Genomic DNA, 20,439 nt, shown 5'->3' on the forward strand with positions numbered 1-20,439 from the left:
TTTTGAACATTATGAACTCAGAAACAGGCAAGTGAATTTTATTACAGTACAAATTAATGCATTGCTTCAATATTTGTTATAAATCTGCACTTTTAAAAATTTTAAATGATAGACCTATAGCTTTTTTCCCCTGTTCAAGCTACTATGACATGCTTCAGATCACATTTTTGCAGGTGAGTGATAAACCCATGGGATTTATAATGGAAATGGGGACAAACGCTTAACGTTGGGACAAACTGTGCAGCAACTGTAATGATGCCTTCAGATTTGGTGAAAGGTGACAGTTATCATCTTTTTATCTTGTCTCCTTGGGCAAACACACATCAACATATTTCTTGACATTTTCTCTCAGGAAGCAGTGGAGCTAAGGAGATATGTCAGTGTTAATAACCTTCACATTCGCATATGACATCATAAGATGCCCTATTCTTAAAAATCTTACTTGCATAAGTACAATTCCTTTTGTGCAATTGCTAAATATATTGGCACAGCATCTGTTAATTGTTCGTAACAGATGCAGACAAACAAGAAGACCAAAAGGCRTATCATATAAACCTTATAGAAGACAGAAAACTATGCTTTTGTTTCRAGCTAAATACTAAGATTGTGTAATTTATGTGATTTGATTAACTGGAGGAATTCCTTCCTTTATATTAAGTATATTATAGAAGGGTGGCAGGTCAATCAGAGTTCTGTTAATAGATTTATTCAGAACTGCCATAAGTAATGATTTTTATTTGTGAGAATGTTAAAAAGTATTTGTGCATCTAACATAGTCCATAAAGCATCTAACATAGTCCATAAATAATATGTTTTGAGGCTCTAAGGGGAAGAAGATTTTCTCGTGCAGTCAATCTGAACTCCTTTCCAAAGCACAGGAATAAAAGAAAATAGTTCAAAATATTAACTTCTATCAAAATAGTTTGAAAGATATATRCCATTGTATGTCTGAGGTAATAAAATATTTTTTGTCCTTTCAAATAATTCCTCTTACAGTGTTACGAGGAAACAGGCAAGTATGTGCAAGGACTTATGTATTTTCTTAAATTGGTCTGAGTCATTTCCAGATAAGTTCTGTGATCTATGTAAACATAGTTCCTATCTCTCCACTGAAATGTGGGAGAAATTCTTTGGTTGTATTGTTACAAAAATATACAGCAAAAGAAGTRGCAAATATTGTTACTTAAATTCATTGCCTTTGTGATTGGGTTTGGGGAAGGGATTCTTGTTATTTGTGGTAGTCAAATTTATTAGGCAAGTTGATAGATTTGTTTTTTAATAATAATTTAAAAGATAATTATTTAAAACATGTGAAAGAGAAATTTGTATTTGAAGATAATTATTTTAGGCAGTTGAGAAAGTTTGTTATTTTTATTGTAATATACAAGAGTTGTGTGTTATTCTCAATTTATGTGATCTGTCAATCTGAATTTCTGCCAATCTGCTGTGCTCTGCAATCGCTGAAGAAAGCAGACTTCGAGAAGGGGGTTCCTTTTTTCATTCTGTCCATTTTTTTAAAGAAAAGCAACTGTTTTCCTCTGTCTACCAGTGTCCTTTTCCCATTGTGTTCTGCGTAATTTTAAAACAAGCACCAGAAAAAAAAATCTCTTTGAGAAATATTGCATAATGAGCTGGTTCTGAAACATGATTTCCCTTCTTTTGCAGCCTATTTCAACCCTATAAACTGTATGAATATCTTTTCCATAGTCCTAGAGAAGAACGTGTGATAAGTAAGGAGGTAAGTTGTTTATATAGATGGGACTCGTGATTGCAGAGTTATCTAATAAATGCACTGTATTGTATGTTTTATCTTGCTCAAAATAAATTCATGTCAACATTACTCCATTACTAACAGCATAAAATAGCAGATTAAAGAATAGAAATTACATGTCCTCATAGTGAAAATGAATTTTGGATTTCAGAGAAGTATAAAYGCATTCTTTGGCTAAGATAGTTGTGTTAAATCAAGAGTACCCCAGGTATGTATTTTCAAGGTGGTGCATGCAATTTGAATTTGCAATGCATGAGTCTGAGTATGCTTCAGAGTCAGTAATCTCAATCTAAAAGGGTTATGTATCAGGCCATGGCCACAGCTCTAACATGTATGTGTATGTAGGTATGGCTTTTGTTTTCACTACAGCTACCAGTGTTTAATTGTCTTGATTACTCAGAAACAAGTAAATAGAAATTCAGCAATTTGAAGGCACTCAGTTAAAAACAGTGACTTGACTTGACTGTAAACTTTGCCAGTTTACAAAAAATATGTAAGAACGCTTTGCCAAATAGGTAAGAACCCTTTACCAAAAAATAGGTGAGGAAATGCATTGTCTCAAGAAACGATCTTTAATCAAATGAACAGATTCAGCTCAGCAAAGAAACCTTCCTTTGGACGGACTGTGGTTATTGAGAATATATTTTACAATACGTGAAAAAAGAGTAACTTTTATAATAGGAAACAGTTTGTTACTCTGAGAGACACAGTGGATTTTTTTTTTAATCTTTTGATGGCATTGTAGTTTTTCCGTGTACAGGGACATTAGTACATTTGAATTTGTGATCTACCCTTTAAAGTGGGAGTTTATAAAAGATATGGTATAGTTTCTTCCTATGTTACTTCTAAATAGGTGAATTAAACATTGGAAATACATGTCTTGAAGTGAAGGCAAATATTTTGGATTTTGTTCTTATTTGTAAGTTGTAGTAAAATTCCTGCTATGTAGAATCAGTGACAAAGCTGTCATTAAAGCCCTGCTCTGCGTAGGTAAGCTTAGTATAGTGTTTTGTTTTTTTCTGTATTAACTAATCACATCACTGGATGGTGATTACTTCCTAATGGATAAAACTATTTTTTCTGAGACTTCAGTTAAGTAGTTTCTTAAGCAAATCTGGGTAGTCTGTTTTACCATTTGTAGACTAGCTTAAAAGAAATGTCTTTGTGTTTTCTTAAAACCCACTTCCTGGTGGTTAAGGATCAATTCTGGGAAGCAATCAGTATACAACTCCACAGCTGCCCAAACATGAGAAAATATCTACTCTCCACTGTCTGTCCCCTCRCGTGTGCTGTGTCGAACCGGGCCATGAGGGAAATGCATGACTGTGAATTAATTTGGTAAAGATCCATCCAGGGAACAATTTACAAATTATAGCCATCACTGAAACCTTCATGACCATTTTTAACTGTAACTCTGTTCAAGCCAATTACTACCTAGGTAGCAGTTCAGTTTAATAAGTCTGTTTTGTATTCTGAAGTCCCAAGGTGGATTAGATGCTCTTTGATTTATGCAGCTATACTGTTATACCCAGTAAAATCAATGCTTATCTTTTATGTAGATTTATTTAGATAGGGTGCTAAACTGTTCTTCAGTAAGAATTGCTTTAGGTCACTGAGTGCTGTATGTATGGCAAAATAAATTTGAGTTCCATGTATGGTGAAGTTATTACTTACCAAATAGTCTAATGACAAGACCTGTTTCTTTAAAATACATGCAGCTACAAAAAAATAAAAGTAGTACTTAGTGTTGTAATGGATATCCTTTTGGAGAAGCCATGGTATGTGTTTTCGAAAGAAAATTTAGTGCAATGGGTTATAAACCTGTGGAATTTTGCTTGTTCTCCAGTGCAGACATTTATACAGTGTTCTCAATCAGATTTCCTTTTTGATCTTTCACTGCAGTTACATCTAAGTGACTCTGTTGTTTCCTGTGTGGAATAAAATCAGACAAGAGAAAGGAAATGACTCAGAACGCAGTTAGATTATGCATACAATATCTGTGGTCGTGCCAGCTAACAAAATTTAAGGTACTTAAAAATGGCACATAATTAGTGAACCATCACAGTCTGATTACTATTCTTAGTCTGATGCTGCTAGGGTAATAGAACCAGCTTTGTTAAGTACAGATAATATTTAAGTACTAAAAGAATAGAAAGCAACAAATGACTGGCTAATATAAATATATTTTAGCTTTAGCTGAAGTCTTTAAATTAAACTGCCTGAGGTGATCATATTGCCTAGGAAAAAAGGTTAAAACTGAAAGACATGACTGCTTGGTTAGATGATGAAACACACATAATGCATCTAACCTAGCTTGGCAGTCTTTAAAATTTAAAACTTGCCTTTTCAGGTATCAAATCCCTTACTTCTCCTTCATTTCAGATCTGCAAAGACCTCTGTATAATATATGCATGAATACTTGTTAGAAAGTCTAGTGGTACAAGGAATTACAGAGAAGTGCTAAGATTGCTAAGCAAATTTTTGCTTTCTTTGTTAGCTTTATAGAGCAGTTCCTCATGTTCAGAACTGTTACAGAAGAAACAGCACTTTAGCCGCACTGCGACCATGATCCAAAATAAAGCTTAGTACTGCTACCATACCAGGGCTGTCCAAGAACGCTGTTGTTAAAGATGCTGTTTATTCCTTTTGTCTGTTGTGGCGATTTTACTCTCTAGCTGTGATTTAGTATGTGTTTGTCACCCTGCGCATTCAAAGAAAGCAAATGGAGTGCAGACTAAGTCTTAATATGCATGGATTCAACATAGCAATTCCTATTAACACGTCAGGTCTTATAAAAAGGTTTAAACTGTTAATACATGAATAGTGTGGAAGTTTTTATTATTTTCTATTTCTATGTTCAGTTAATTTGCTTTGAGAGCATTACATATTGCTACACATCTTGTAATTTTTTTCCCCTCACATTTACAAATTGTGCCTTATACTGCAGTTCTTGTTTTTGATGCTCTCTGTTGTGTATTTTAGGATGGAATCAGGCTAAAATCTTCTGGTATTATGTCTGCTTTGAAACATTTCCTAATAAAAATAATGTGGTTGGTAAATCTAGTTTTATTCCTAGTTGCTTGAGCCAGCCTGATGGAGTAATCTGCTGTTTTATGGCCCAGAAGACTTGCTAAGTTTGACTTCTTGAAGTAGTTGTATGCAATGTAATTTTCTTTAGAGATGTTGTAGTGGGTCAGGTTGCAACAAAAATATTGAAGATTAAGTTTAATGGCAGTGCACATTCAGTATTATAGCTGTTATTAGATATCATCCCCTGTTCTTAAGAGTTCCAAAATAGTTTCCATTAATACCTTGTTTCCATGTGCTGCTTACTTTCTGAAACATTAAGCTTTTGGACTATGCCTGGTCTTTATCCAAATGTGGCTTTTCTCTTTTTATTTATTTTTCTTCAAGTTTGAACAAAATTCCTTCTGTGTTTGAATTTAAGGAGGTGGATGGGAAGAATCTACTAATAAGCTAACAGAATAATAAACCTTTCTTCTGATGGTAAAAGACCTGATGTCTGGGACTTTACTTTGATATATGATCCCCATTAGGTGTTGCACAGTTTGATTGGTTAATCAAAATCATTTTAAAAGCAATTTAGTCAGTGATTTCTTGAGAAGTACATTTTGAAGATGCAGGAAACCAGAACATTTCTGCAAGCATATCAGTTCACGCTAGAGACTCATTCCCGAGCTAATGGAGTGAATGCTTTTCAAAGCTGGATGGTTTCAAATATTTGTAATGCTTAAAAACCACCGAGTTGATTTTGTGTGGCTTTGTTTGCTAAATATCACCATGGCAAAGACATTGAGACTAATTTGAAGGAAATAAGAGTGAAAAACTAGAAGGGACCTATGCAGTCTTTGCCTTTGTCTCATAGGCAAACATCTCATATAATCCTTGTCAGAAATTTGTCAAACTCCACCTTAAAAGCAGTTTGCTTGTTGTCTCTGCTGCTTTGATTAAAAAGCTACCCTGGAACCTGATTTCAGCAACAGCTAGAAACTTTTTAATTTCCAGCCTAAATGTATTTATGACAAGCTTGTGTGTACATGTTCTTGTGCCAGTTTGCGCCAGTATTGACCTTTAGTTTCTTTTTCTATCCTGCATGTTTACTTTTCCAGAGTACAGAGACGGCAATCTTACTGTCAGCCTTCATTTAGCTAAACTAACCCTAACCTAAAAAAGCCAATCATCTTCAATCTCCACTTTTAAGATAGGCTTTTGTTACATTCATACTGGTGTATTATCTTCTAATCATTCTGTTGGCCTTTTGTTTCAGTTTAAATTGATTTTCTTTGCTAATAAATGACCAAACTGCACCTAATACCGTTGTCGAGGTGAAAGGAGAGCCTTGCACGATGCCAAGAGTGCTTTCTTTTTCTCTGCAGGGGATATTCGACATCAGGCATCCTGGAATCAGTCACACATCTCATAGCTGTATCATGTGGCTGTCTCCTAGCAGGCCTCCTATTCTGCTGCTGCTTTTAGGTTATTGTCTTTTCCATCTGATGTAGTCCCAGTACACAGCAGGCTTTAAAAATTTTGTTCCAACAATGTCACTTCACAATTTATGTTATTGAATGAGAGGTTGAATATTGCTCAAGATCATTCAGTCCCAAATATATGGTATAYCATTCCTCTCATGGTTTGCTTACATCTCTCATGTTGCCTAGAAAATTGGTTCTCATATTAAATAAACTACAAAAGTAGTCTAGCATAGCATAACTTTCAAAAAACAGTGTTCACTGGTATCCTCTTTTCTCTTTATTTCCCTATTCTTATTTATTTTTTTCTTCAGAAAATGTTCTCAAGTCTTGCCCTTTAGGGATATCAAATCTTTACAGCTTTAGCTGTGAATTCATTATTTTACAATTACSAATGTTTAAAACTAGAAAACTAGTATTTGGGCCTTTGGTGTCAGAAGGAAAATTAATGTCTGTTACAAAAGTGTGTAGTGGCTAAGACTGGATTACTGAGTAAGCGGTTGGAGAGCCAGCTGTTTTCAGTGACAAAAATAACCAATATTCGGGCTTTTGATCTTGAAATCTTGAAGTCTGATGCTGTAGCTGTAAGCAGAGATCTTGAAGGGCTTTGATTACACTGATTGAAGAAGACTGTTGGTATTTTGTGCATCATTACTTGAAATTATTTTAAAATAATACTACTTTTAGGTACATCTTGCTTGTTAGAAAGCTCCCCCCCCCCTTTTTTTTTTTTTAAGAATGTCTCTGATGTGTGCAGTTGCCATTAGTGAAGTTATATGGTACTTTCACAGTTATGTTTCCAGGTAGGTCACATGCTGATGGGCCTCTACAACTAAATGCTAAAATTAGCCTTTATGCATTTTGGTGGCCAAACTGCTGCCCTGGAAGCCAACACGGGTTCCTGAGGGCGGGTGGGACTTTACAGCCAAGGCCGAGTGCTTCTGCAAATTCTGTGTTAGAGAATGATTCATGTTTCTTTTTATAAAATACTTACAAAGCATCCACTGTGAAGCAAACCTGCTTTTTTAAATCAGTAGTATTCATGAAGTCATGAAAGCAAGGATTCGTCCTGAAAAAATGGAGAAGAGATGACATGGGCTGCGCCTCCAGAATGCAGAGGGTTCTGACCCGGCCAGCATTTAAACMAGTGCCTCATCTTAAGCACTTAGGTAATTTTATTTCTGTGGACTTATTCATACACACAGAGTTAAACGGAGAGTGACTGGTGTCAGACTGCTCTGTGCCCTGGAGGAAGAAAAGCTAAAGATACGAGAACAAAAATAATTTTTGAATCTCATTATAACTTTTTGTCTTGGTTAATGCAGTTACAAAATATTCCATTTTTGGTTGTATGATGTTAAAAGAAATGGGAATTATTGGTGGTAAAACATTTCTAGATCTATTCAGGTATTAATATATACACAAATATGATTTTTTAAAAATTGTATATTTAAAAAGTGGCTTGTTATGTGATATTTATGTAAATATATATAATACTGATAAAAAAAAACCCCAGTTATCTGGAATTGTAGGCTTTGGCTGGAAGGATAGGCAGTATATTATTGCCAGTGAGTTTCTGTTCTTGAYCAGAATGCTATAAGAGCCAGATGCTGACTGTATCAGAGACTGTAACATATGTAAAAGAATATTCATAAATCAATATTTGCTTAGCGTAGATGTGGGTAACTTTTAATGGAAGACAATGAGATTGGGAGAAATATTTTGATTTGAGAAGATTTTACAGTGGTTAAGCAAAGTGCCTGAGGGCAAGCTAATAGAATAAGAATTTTGTTTTACCTTTCTAGTAATTCTGAATAGCTTACTGTGTTAGTGCTCTCTAGGAGTTCCTGTTGTTTTACTTGATCAATGTGTAACAAAGTAATAGGAGTTGGGCAAATATCAGTAGTTCTGTTTCAGAGGGCATTCAGAGATTTCTCAGTTTGGTTTCAGTGGTTTCGCAGAATATTAGCTCCCTAAGCAGACCTGCTGTTCGTCATTGTCCGGTGTAAACTCTGTAGCTCCAACCCCGCCCTCTCAGCGGCTGCCCGTGGATCCTGGCCCTGCAGCTCCAGCCTGGGCCATATGGGGTACGAGGCCCACGGGCCTCTGGGGTTCAAGACCTGCCCTCCGCAGCCCACGAGGCTTGTCCTTAGGGAAGCAGCAATCCAGGAAGCCTATCTCCAGRTGGGCAAGGCAGCAAGCTCTGAGAAAATACTTGTGAGAAATCCGCCCCTCAAAGATGCATTTTATTTGAATTATCCCTTTCCAACATGTGAACAGTACTATTCTTTATGTTAAAATATTCCATGTAACAGGCCATGCATCAAGGAGTTAAGATTCAAGAAGACACTGTTTCAAATGTATTTGGGTTCAAATTTAGCCTTAGTTGTTTGCCAGTAGGTACCTTCTGTGTATTTGCTGGCCCAGTATTAAATGACTTACCAGTGATGATTCGATTTGCGAGAGAAGTTCCCCTATCTCAAAAATTTCCATTGTGATTTTTACCAACTGCAGGTAAAACTAGGGAGGCAGAGTGGACAACTCTACTAGAGTGAACGACTGCTTTTGTTGAACTACTATAGTTGAACAACTGCGCTCTATCTGCTCCCTTTCATTACAGGTTAAACTGTGTTCATGAAACTGTCTGTGGAATGTACTAGTGATGTGATATTTCATTGGAAATGGGTCCCGACAGGTGAATGAAATTTATATTGATGTTATGAATAATTTTTTGACCTTCCTCATATAAATAATAGAGATTTGTTTTTGCTGTAGTGCTTTATAATCCATATGTATTTTGATAACACTTTTATCCTGTTGGTTGCTGTTATAAAAAGAGGGCAAACATATTGAAAGTCTAAATAATAGAAAATTTTTACATTCCTTTAAAGTCTCTTGTTAAAATGCACCAGAAAGTTTTTCACCTTGAAATTTATGACTTGTTATAAGGTACAACATAAAGTGTTTTTACTTAACACTGATTCTGATGTGTTGGCATATTTAATTCATGAAATGTTATTCTGATTCCCTCTATATATGCTAGGCTCAGCAAAATGCAGTGTTACTAATTAGAAAGCTGAGTTTTATAGGATATATGGTTGGTGTGTGAAGTAACTTATATTGCTACTTAAGCTTACCTTTAATAAACCTTAGCTGGGAAAATTGTTTAAATTTCAAAGGAAAGATAAAKAAGATGAGGGCATAGAATATTAATGTGAACTGTGCCTTTATGTATGTAAGTATTCAAAGTTAAATAATAGYGGTCTGTTAACAATCTAGGGCTATTTGGCAAGTCGTTAAACTTACTCAACAATCCAAACATGAAAAGGACAATGGAAACTTTTCACAATAAAAGAAAAAGGAGTTGAATACAGAAACCAAACAAATACTCTGCTTTTCCTTGCTAAGGAGGTGAACTTTATAGGAAGGGCAGCGAGCTCTGAGTTAGGGTTGCCTTTTCCTGTCTTTGTTATAAATTGTATCTGTCTGCAAAGAATCCTCTCCAGTTACTTAGAACTTCAGGATTGCAGGGGAGGTTTGCATGTCAATGTGGAATGAAGCTGAGAAAGATGTATAGGAGAGAGCTGCCTTCTAATTTTACTGATTTTTTTTTTTTTGTAGAAAATGGTAATTCCTCATATTCGTTAGCCTTGCTTACTAAATTTACAGATGGCTAGACTTCCTAAGGTCCCAGCTGTATAAATAGAAAATTAACTAAGCAGCTGTTTTCTTCAACATTTCTCTTATTTGCTGTATGTAACTTTTCTTGTCCAATCTTTGGAAGTTGTATTCACCACTTAGGTTCGATGTAATCATTCAAAATAAGTTTTATTTAAGATTTACTTGGGGAAGACATTTGGCAAAGGAATGGACTTAATCCCAAGTGTAATGCTTGAGTCTTTCTTGAGAGACTAAATATACCCTGTATCATTTTTATGTGCACCAAAAATATGGGGCCAAATAGTATCAGAGGGAGAGCCGTGTGCTTCAGTTTGGTCAGTTTGGTGGCTTTCATTAGGTGCAGTGAGCTTTGTGCATTGTGACTCTCTCCCAGATTCACCTGAGCTATTTGTGACTTGACTTCCCATTGTAATATTGAAACTTTGGTAATCAGGTAATCCTGATTTCATCTTAACTCACTATAAACTATCGAGGAGAAGTTTTTCTTCTTTTGATCTAGTGTTGGCTGTCCCTTGCRAGTAAGAATGGGCAGAATCTTTGACTGACCTTGATAGATAAGAYGGTGAGCATGTGTATGAATATTGTCCTGCAACATTGTAAAACCATGCTGTAGAAAATAGTTCTTTTGCAGCACAGAATATTTTACATTCTTTACACTTGCTAATACATKTATTACTCTGTTTATTCTTGATGTCGGATTCGTGCACGTGGTAGAGTTGTATCGTCCCTGTGTTCTGTTCAAATACTGCTGCTCAGGAAACAGAGCTCTCGCTGCTGAGGAGCTTATCTTGGTTGTGCCTAGCAAATGTGGCTTGTGAAGGTGCTCTGCAGAAGCGGCGCATATTCCACACATTAAGGATGAGTGTTGTGTCCTTTATTAACAGCAAGACCCTACCAGTATGGTCCCAGGATGGTGAAAATAGCCTGTGCTGCAGAAGTCTTGGATTTTGGATCCATCAAAGCTGTGGGCAAGTTTCAGGCACTGGGGAGTGGAGTGCAGGTCTGTGKTGTTAGATGTAGCGAATGTTGCATGTGGTGAATAGAGGTCCATTGACAATATACACACCATTGAGAATGAGTATAGGCCCCATGTATATTAGCCTTGTTTAATAAATAGGAGGAAGGAGTGATAGGGGTGTTCCTCARTGTTTGTTACACTTTGAATATCTCCCTAGAGATTTTTTTTAATGTTCATGTTGTATTCCTGACACCCATTTATCATTTTCCTCTCTACCTATTGTGCACTTAGGGGCCTTCTTTGGAGAAATGTTACCTGTAATGATTATCCTTCAAATAAGTTATTTCAAGGTTTTACCCTCAGTGGGTAAAAGCAGTGGAGACTGCTTTTAATTTTTAACTTTACTGTTAAAATTGATAGATAGAGGCAGGGTTGCAACTTTTTCCCCTTTTTTATTTTTTTTAATTAAAAAAAAAAAAAAAAAAGAAGGTCCTAGCAGTGGAACTTTGTAGTGCTGTTCTTTTCGACAAATATAATTGCATGTTTGACACCAACGATGAGTTTATTGGTAGGTGGACACATACTGGTATGTAGCTTGAGGCTTACCTTGAAGATCCATTCATTTTGTCTGATAATCAAATTTTGTGTAAGAGGTCAAGTAATTGTCAAAATGAAAGCAAGGGGCCAAATGCTATTCATTTTGTCTGTAATAAAGGTTTCATGGGTTCAAAGGTTTCACTTGCCATGTGACTTTCAGAGTTAGTCCTGAAATGTAAAAATAATTCCCTTTTCTTGAGAACTTTGGTAGAGCCCAGCACAATAGAAGAATTGCAAGATGGGGTTTCAGGCTTATCTCCCTACTTCCTTACTGCTGTTGGTTGGCTCCAGTTCCTATCATTGCTATTCAGGCTTTTTTATTGCACTGTATTTAATAAATTCTTTGTTCTGATTGGCCTCCTCTATTAAATGGGTAAGTGAAAAAAGGAAAAGGGTACATAAATTATTAGAAGCAATTGGTCAGTGCAAGCATTCCTGGAATTATGTAGCGAGWGGAAAATACACAGCTTTTCTAACAGAGTCATAAAGGCCAAGCCTTTAATACTGACAACATAAATGCATTGCTATTTTGGCACATTTTCTGTGAATTTAAATTACAAATTATTGAGCATAATCAAAATCAGGGCAACTGGGAAAAAAATCATGCRGCACAGATAGACTTTATTAATTTCAGATACAAATGACAGATATTAGACAAGCTTTAGAAGTCTGACAGTCTGGGAGAATCTTAATATTTGACAAGCACAAGATAAAATGAGAACTTGGATTATTTTTTTTCTTTCGTAGTAGAGGGAACATTACAGAAACTAATAAGTGGGAAACACTATGGATTAGAATACCCTGACAGGGGAGCTTATTGAGGAAATAGGCAACTAAGGACTGTACATTAGACAACAGTCAATAAAGCATGGTATAGTAAATGGGAGTGTGTGGGTTGCTCTGGGAATTGGGAAGTAGACACTATAAATTTTCACTGCTTGTTTGCCATTTTGAATACAGTTCCCACTTCGCAGACTGTAACATGAAAAGGCCTCATTCTACTTTGTAGTGAATAAATACCAATTACAAAGGCAACCCGCTTTTTCCCTTAGCACTTATCTGTTAATGTACTACCAAATTCAAAAGTAAAAGTAATTGCTTAATCAGATAGGTGCACATAACTCCAACCTGGACAGAAAAATAGAATTAGATTTTTTTCATAATTTTCCCTTTCCTTTTTCTACCTAATATGATTGGGGTAGAACGGGTGAGGTGTAAAGAAAAGGTTGCATGACTGTTAAACAAAATGCTAACTTGCTGTGATTTGTGTAGCTTTGTGCTACCTAGAGGTTGCTGTGTGTCACATCCAGTAAAATCCCYGTGGTGAGGGAATAAATTGAGATCCTCCTTAGCAGTTGGCTAAATGCGCATGGTGCTGGAATGGTCAGTACTGGTGCAGTGAGCATTTTGGCTGCTTTTACCTCCCTGTCAGATTGGCTCCATCAGCTCCCTGAATTCCCATCTTATTCTTGAGCTACCTAGAGACTATTAATTATATGGAGTTGTATGCTTGAGGAATATTGACCTCTCCTAGACAAATGACATCTTGAATTTTCAAATTAAGGACCTTTTTGAGAGGGAAACTTTTGGACAAACTCATATGATGGCCCATGAGAAGGCTGTCATGTCTGTGCTTCACTTACTGCTGGCACCTATGGTGTCTGTACAAAGGAGAGTAGAAAGTGCTGTGTTAGTTCATCTTACAGTTCATTCCTGAATAAGACTTCATATTCAAAACATTTTTACTAATTTTGTTTTCTGTTTTCAGTAGTAAATTAAAGAGTCTATTTAATTTTCAATATTAAGAGGAAGATTGCTGCTGTATTTCTGCAATACAACAGAAATTATATTTGTTAATATACTTTGAGCACATTTAAATTCTAATCACACAGACGAAAGGAAATTTCAAGTAATGGCAAGTAAATTAAAATTATACAACAGTAAAGACTTTCATACCTTTGAAAATATTTTAGCACTGGCTTTTTTTCCCTTCGCTTTGATTATCTATGATCACAGCAGCAGAATTCTATTGCTGTTGCCATAATTTCAAAAGCATAACTGTGTTAACATGAAATATGCATATATAGATACATTTGCCAACTTGTTTTAATTTTTTCATTCGCTTTCCGTCTCCTGTCCTGGGAGGGGCTGCTGATCAGTATACTGACTGATGGAAAATGCAGATTTGCTGCAGGAGGCAACAGAGACATGCAGGCAGTCTCTGCAGCATAAGTAAGCCTTTTGACCGGTTTTAGAGTGAGGGATATTAAATTTTCACCATGCTAAAATCTGCCTCTTGGACCTCTGGGATTCCTCGGCACATTGGCCGTGCCACTCAGTGGCCACAGACTCGCCAGTGTCTCACAAGCATCCTCTGGCACAATACTTACATGCCTTGTAAGCTTGCTAGCTTTGCACCCCCGGGGGGTTTCTCAGGATCAGGCCTCAAGAGCTGTACATCTAGTCTCCTGATTCGTACAGCTCGTCTCCTGTGTGCTGAGGCTTGGCTTTGGGAGAAAAGTGTCTTGCGAAYGGGACACTTGTGACTATGGAAGGGAGGAGGGTTCTGCCTGAGGAATCATTTTCCTTCCTTTCTCAGGCTCAGTGTCCTCCTGCCATGAGACTTTCCAGCTCTTTAGCAGCACCTGCTTATAGTAAAACTGAGATGGAGGAACTAAGCACCGCTGTCAGCAAAAATAGAGTGCCCCAATTTTTTGTTTATTGCCGCATTTAACCTCGGTTCTTTTAATCATAAACACAGTAGGAGAAAGGGGATTTGCTTTAACAAYTTGTCAGGTATTAAGTAGTGTGAATTTTTAGCTAGAAATCATTCTGTCAACTGGAAGCAAACAATAACACCACGTATATTTAATTTTTAATACATTCTGAGTTATGCTATTCTTTTAATTGCATTAATCAGGCAGGCTCCAAAACTGCAAGCCTAGGGCTAGAAGTGCAATTTCAATGCTTTGTAATAAATTTGCCAAACTTTGGAAATAGAAGAAATGGCTTAATATTAAATATTTGCTTGATTTAATTTTTACTAACCTATGCACTTTRTAATTCATATTTTTCAGTGTGGCCTACTGCCACGGTGAGATAATGGTAGTAGTAATTATAGTAGTAAGCATTCCTTTTGCACACAGGTTTTGTTTATAAAACTAGACAAATAATGAGACCAGGAGTATCAAGGGAATGCTGGAGATCTGCGGAGCATTTAACTTCAAGGTCATAGGTTCAAGCACACATCATTAAAGACAAAATTAACATCCAACTGCTGCTTCCGAATATATGTGAAATGAATTTGTGCTGTCCACTGAGAAAAGGAAAAAGGTACAACCTGCCTAATCACAGGAAAAGGGGTAGGACTAGTCTGAAAAGGAGGAGCAATTGGGAAGCATCTGACTTACCAGGCTCCCTTCTGCCCCTGCTTGCAGTCATAAGGACTGTATTCATTCTTCAGCTTGCAAATGATAAAAAAGTTGTTGCCACCCTGCTTGGTCTCACTCCRTTTCATTGAGTTGGATTAAAGTAAGTTGAGACAGATCCAAGGAAAACTCAGGTGCTGCAGGAAATGGTTTGATGGTGTAGTAACCAGTGAACCCAGTTTGTTGCTACTAGGTAGTGCACAGCGTGTTTTTGTAAGATGTAAAACTGATATCCTGACCACTTACCATTGCCTCAGGTGAATAAATCGCAGCCTAAAGACGTGAGCAGTGATATGTCCCTACTTGCTTGCAGGGGAGTAATTAGAGCCTGCCAGGCCTAGGTCACTAGCAGATGGATTTGAATGAGGTGCACTCTTTTGATCAGTTRTGCAGTGTTACTCTTGTTCAAGGCTGTTCTGAAGAGGTAGTTGCCTTTCAGTGATGTGATCCAGTTATGTGAGACTTCTAAGAAGATTAGTTATGTTTGGAGGAAAGAGCATGTGTACCATGGCAGTGGTTTTTATTAGCCATTTCACATGTAGTTGTCAAAATGTAGTAAGTTGCCTTTGTCTATTAAGGTAAAAAGGATCTTATTTTTCTTTTTTGTTGTATGAACAAATGAGGTTTGAAAGGTTGTGTTCTACAGCTGTGTCTGTCTTCTTCCTGTGTTTTGTTGTTTTTATTTTGCAATAGGGGTTGAGATTGGACCCAGGTGCCTGTGGTCAACCCGCATGGATTTTAGTGAAATAAGGATTTCAACTGTTACAAAAGAGCCCTTGCCCTTTCCAACATGGTTTTGCTTACTAATATATGAAGGCAAACAGAAGTGTAACATAAGCAGTTCTATATTAATAAGCTCTCTTAAAAACATTTTGCTAGTAAGAAGGGAAACAGAGTGAGAGAATTAGGTGGGGAGAGGGAGGGGGAAGAGTTTGTGGATAAAATATGAAAATAAGCAGCACTGGTTTGATTTAGTTTGTTCCTGGTGTCCTTTAGCCCTCGGGACTTATACTTGAAACTTCTATACCCTTGGAAGAGGCTTTTGTCACAAGTTCTTTATAGTTTTAGTATATGTATACATTGAAAATGTTTGCTCATAATTAATATTTAAAGTGGAATTTTCTTTTTATTCTCAACAGTTGTCAAGAGCAAAAAGCAGTTTTTGAAGAACTTAGTTGTCTGAGCAGCTGAATTAGTTGTAGCACTAGATAATTTATAGATGATTTCATTGAATCGTAATGGGTAAACTCCACTGAAAGATTTTGTGACAGAATTTCATGAATGAAATTGTATTGTAACAAAATACATGATGTTCAGTGAAAGGAACTCTGGATATTTTTCTGATTTTTTTTTTTTGTGTAATAACCTTAGACCTTCTTTTTACTAAGAAAATAAAGTTCAAGAGTACTTCCTTGAATGGACTAGATGTCTTTGGACTTAATACAACAGCAACTTTATTTATAGAGAAAGTATTTCAAGCTTTACTTATTCACACATTAGAAAAGAGAATGTTTGCCTTTTATGAAAAGACTCCATCCAAATTCCCTCATCACAACTTTATTTTTGTTAGTGACAGCTGACGAGAAGGAGCCAGAGGTCAAAATTAGGATATTTTTGCAGTAGTCTAGAGGGAAAGTTGCATTGTATATGTCACTGTTCTGTCTGAATGAAGTAATTGTAATTAGTCTCTCATTTTGCACCGTGAATTCTTCACCTCCTCAATTTAATGCATTATTTGACATAAACATCAATTAAATTTTAAAATTGTTTTCATTTCTATAARAAAACAACGTATCACTTGAGGTAAATTCAAATAAATAAATTCAGTTACAAGTTATGGCAAAAAAGCTGAAAAGCTGAAATTGTTCAAATGACCTCAGGAAAACAATATGGTCTACAGTTCCCGGAATGAGCCTGACATGTCTACGCAATCCTAAAAAGTCATAATCCATCATTCTGATGCTGGATCGATGGATTATGACTTTCTGATGTCAGATTTGTGAATTAAGGCTTTTTTGAGTACAGCCTGCTATCCAATTATTGCCCCTATTCATATATTATAAATCATTATTCCTTTACCAAGTAGTCAGCAGTTTCTATTTCCTAACATTTCAGAGCTGCTTTTTTGCATTCCCATTGAGCAATCAGAAATGGAGAGTGCTGACCTGAAAAATAGAGCTTYTATCACAGCAAATTGTTGAGGGAACAACGTTTGTTTATATTTCTTGAAGTTGTTAGTGTCTCTGTTGAAATAAAGGGAATTAGATTAGATTGGAACAAACCTCATCTCCTTCCTGCACAAACAAGCAATATAATAAATTAGTAGAAAAACTGTTGGCATATATTGACTCTATTTTTAAGTGCTCATGTCTGAGTTTCTCAAAAAGTGTTGTTTTTTTTTCTGATAAGGTGATTTTTTAAAATATAAAATAGATTGGCTTCTAATTTAAAACTGAAATTTGTTGGTATGCTGTCATAAATGATTGTGTCTATTAGTGGCTGTTAAACAGATAGTCCCTTAAGTTCTTTACAGAGTAAGAAGCGTACTTCCAATGCAGTGAAGTATGTGGTACAAAAAGCTTTACTGCAACTGGTTTAGATGTGTCAAATCAAAAGGCATCCTAAAAACAACTGTATTAAAAGTGACTTAGTACAAGAAGAGGCATTTTAGGTCCAGAGAAGTCATTAAAGGAGATGTAATCATGCCAGGCTGGAGAGTGATTTCAAAAGATTTCAAAAGCTAATGGAATGTAGATCTTGTCCCTATGTAGAAGGGAACAATCGCTAGTATGATTTTGTTGGGTTTTGTTTCATTTTTCTGTATTGATAATTCTTCATTAGGCTGTGATATTTGCAGTAGATGGCCATGCATAAGGTATGTGCTGTTGGTGCACGGCGAGCTGAGGGGCTGCCCGAAGGGGTCGCTCCGCCGTGGGTCGGCGCGGGCAGCCGGGGTGGCTGGCATAGGCCTCCATTGGGCACCTGCGGGCGTCCTGGTGAGGGCTRGTGCGGTGCTGCCGCCGGCCTCCTCCGTGTCACTGGCCACGGGCGTTCCAAGTCCTTGCCACRGGGGCCTTTCCATGGAGTTTTTCCGAAGAATGATTTACCCATCTTGTGTTCCCCATGCTGCTGTTGTCTGGTTTGCAGGTCATGTGTGTTATCTGCACCTGCATGAGGGAGTTAGTGTGGTGTTTTGCATGTCTTGTCACGGAGTAGTTGGGGTGACACATTAATGTGCTGGAACTGAGTCCTTCTCAGAGGAAGTTGGCCTTCTCTTGCCATTTTCATCTCATAAACTCCATGTTATTTCAGGAGCTCTGGACACCAATGTTACCTGTTGCCCCTTTTGTTTTGGGGAATGTTGGCCATTTGCACCCAAGACTTGCAGGGTGCAGCAGAGCGCTAGGAAGACGTGTGGTGTGTTGGGAGGGCGCAGCAGCAGACGCTGTACGTGTGGAGGGACCAGCGCCGGCACCCGATACCTGCTGCCACTGCYGCATTTGCACCAGCACCGATACCTGCTGCCGCGCTTGGTTCCCCTACAGTTCCAAAGTGCTACAGCTTTGGAGACAAGTTCTGCTGAGAGGAGGCCTAGCGCAGCTCTTCTGTGCCCAGCAGATGTAGGCTCCAGCCCGTTCCCCAATATCCTGTGAAATGCAATTGCCGCTAGATGGAGACATACTATTTTACACATTAGAGGAGATGCAGATGGTAATCAAATCCACCAGCTGCTGCCTGCTTTTTCTGGGCACCTTGCCAGTTTCCTGGCAGTATGTTGACTGGGAAGCAGACAGTGACACACTTTGATCGAAATGCTTGTATGATGATTTTTTTGTTGTAATATTATTGTTTTTTAAAAAATGATAAGAGATCAAGATGTGTATCTTGATCAAAAGGTAGTGCTGTCTGCTTCSCCATCAGCAAGTTCTAATTTATAGAAATCAGATTGCATGGAAAGCAATCAGCAAAGGTTTGAGGTCTTTCTTGTTCTACTCACTGCCAGGAGATGCTGACAAGTGAGAAAATTAAAATCAGAGAAGGTGGGGAGAGAACTAGTAAAACATTAGTTGAAATATAATTATTTAAATTTCACATTTTTAATAATCTTAGGCTTGTAAGAAATCAGGCTAAAGTGTTCAAATTAGCTATTATGTGCTCTAAGAGGAGCTGAGGATCTTCCTCTGATGGAGGCTGTTGCTTTGAGGCTAATTTACCATGAAGAGACAAATATATGTGTAACGTTAATTGTTGTCAAGGAGAAATAACCTGTCTGTGGTTTGGGGGCCAAGTTTTTTAACAGTCTCTATTTCTTCCACGTGGAGCTGCACAAGCAGTATAATTTACTAGGACATATAAATGATACAGTGAACACTTGCAAAGAACATGTAACAGGCAGTGCTATAAATATGAAGATAACACATGCAGAATTAGAGGGCTCCTGCTCAAAAATTGCCCACTATGTTCAGCATGTAGGGTTTCAGCATGTAGGGTTTTCAGCATAAGAAAAATATGTTTAAATGCCTAAACTAAATAACAATTACAGATATATATGTATATGTATGTCAGTTGGAGARAGACTGTGTTTTGTTGCGTGGAAATGTATTTCTGACCAGCACAAAATGAAACCCAGGAGCAGTGATTAGAGTTGCTTCACATTTTGCCAAACATTAAAAATAAAATAATCATATGGTAGGAGAGACATGGGATGCACAATATTTAGTCTAAATTGACAATTTGTCTAACTTGTCTAAATTGATACAAGAGGAAAAAAGACTGATGTAGGTAAAGAAGTGAAAGGGGGCTGTCTTCCAAGGTTTTCCTAATTTTCCTAAGTTTCTTTGATATGATTGTTGAGTTAGGAGTCTGTTGGGGCTTTGGTTAAAAGCTGGCTACGGTTACAGGTGACGCCGCTCCAGCCTATTGTGGATGTTGAGCCGCTTCAGGCAGCCTGGGCTGCTTGGAAGCTGGGCCTGAGCAGGGATTGGAGACTCGAGTAATGTGTGTGGCAGGTCAGCCCTGAACTCTGCTGCCAGCATGGTAAAGATGGATCTCTTCGGCCTCACTCCTCTCCTTCCAGCGTGAGGCATGCACCCTGGTGGTGGCTACAGCCCATCTCTCCCAATGTCTTCCTCTTCTTTTTCCTGTCAGAAGCAAACAGTCACAGACGTGTTGTCCTTATCCTGGGAGGAAAGCTGTGTTCAGACTTCCCTTGTATTTGTCACCTAGTCTTGTAGAAGACTTTCTTAAAAAGATAAAACACAAGGAGAGGACAGGCTCTAGGGTGCAATTTAATCCTTCCTATCCACTTATGAGGCCTTTAAAAAAATTGTTGTATTGTTATTCAATGCTGTGTTAGTGTCTGAAGAAATAAAATCTGAAGCTCCTTTATTGTGTAAAACACAATAATGATATACTGCTAGATCAAAAAATAATTCACATATGTGGAGATACATAGTTGAAATAATATGAATGTTGGTTGCAAATAAGTTGGTAGAAAAGACTTTGACTAAT

General features: G+C 37.2%; 1 protein-coding gene across 1 annotated transcript in view; it reads left to right on the forward strand.

Moving 5' to 3' along the window:
* The window catches only part of CABCOCO1 (ciliary associated calcium binding coiled-coil 1), a 46,651-nt gene extending 26,714 nt beyond the window's left edge, over positions 1–19,937 (forward strand). The window contains exons 6-7 of the mRNA XM_026042992.1: positions 1,666–1,738; positions 19,830–19,937. Coding sequence (XP_025898777.1) covers positions 1,666–1,738; positions 19,830–19,925 — 169 coding nt within the window. The 3' untranslated portion in view covers positions 19,926–19,937. The remainder of the gene's footprint in view (positions 1–1,665; positions 1,739–19,829) is intronic.
* Positions 19,938–20,439: the final 502 nt, after the last annotated feature.

The sequence above is a fragment of the Nothoprocta perdicaria genome, unplaced genomic scaffold (assembly GCF_003342845.1).
Source record: "Nothoprocta perdicaria isolate Ctin4 unplaced genomic scaffold, notPer1 scaffold_32, whole genome shotgun sequence".
Taxonomy (NCBI): domain Eukaryota; kingdom Metazoa; phylum Chordata; class Aves; order Tinamiformes; family Tinamidae; genus Nothoprocta; species Nothoprocta perdicaria.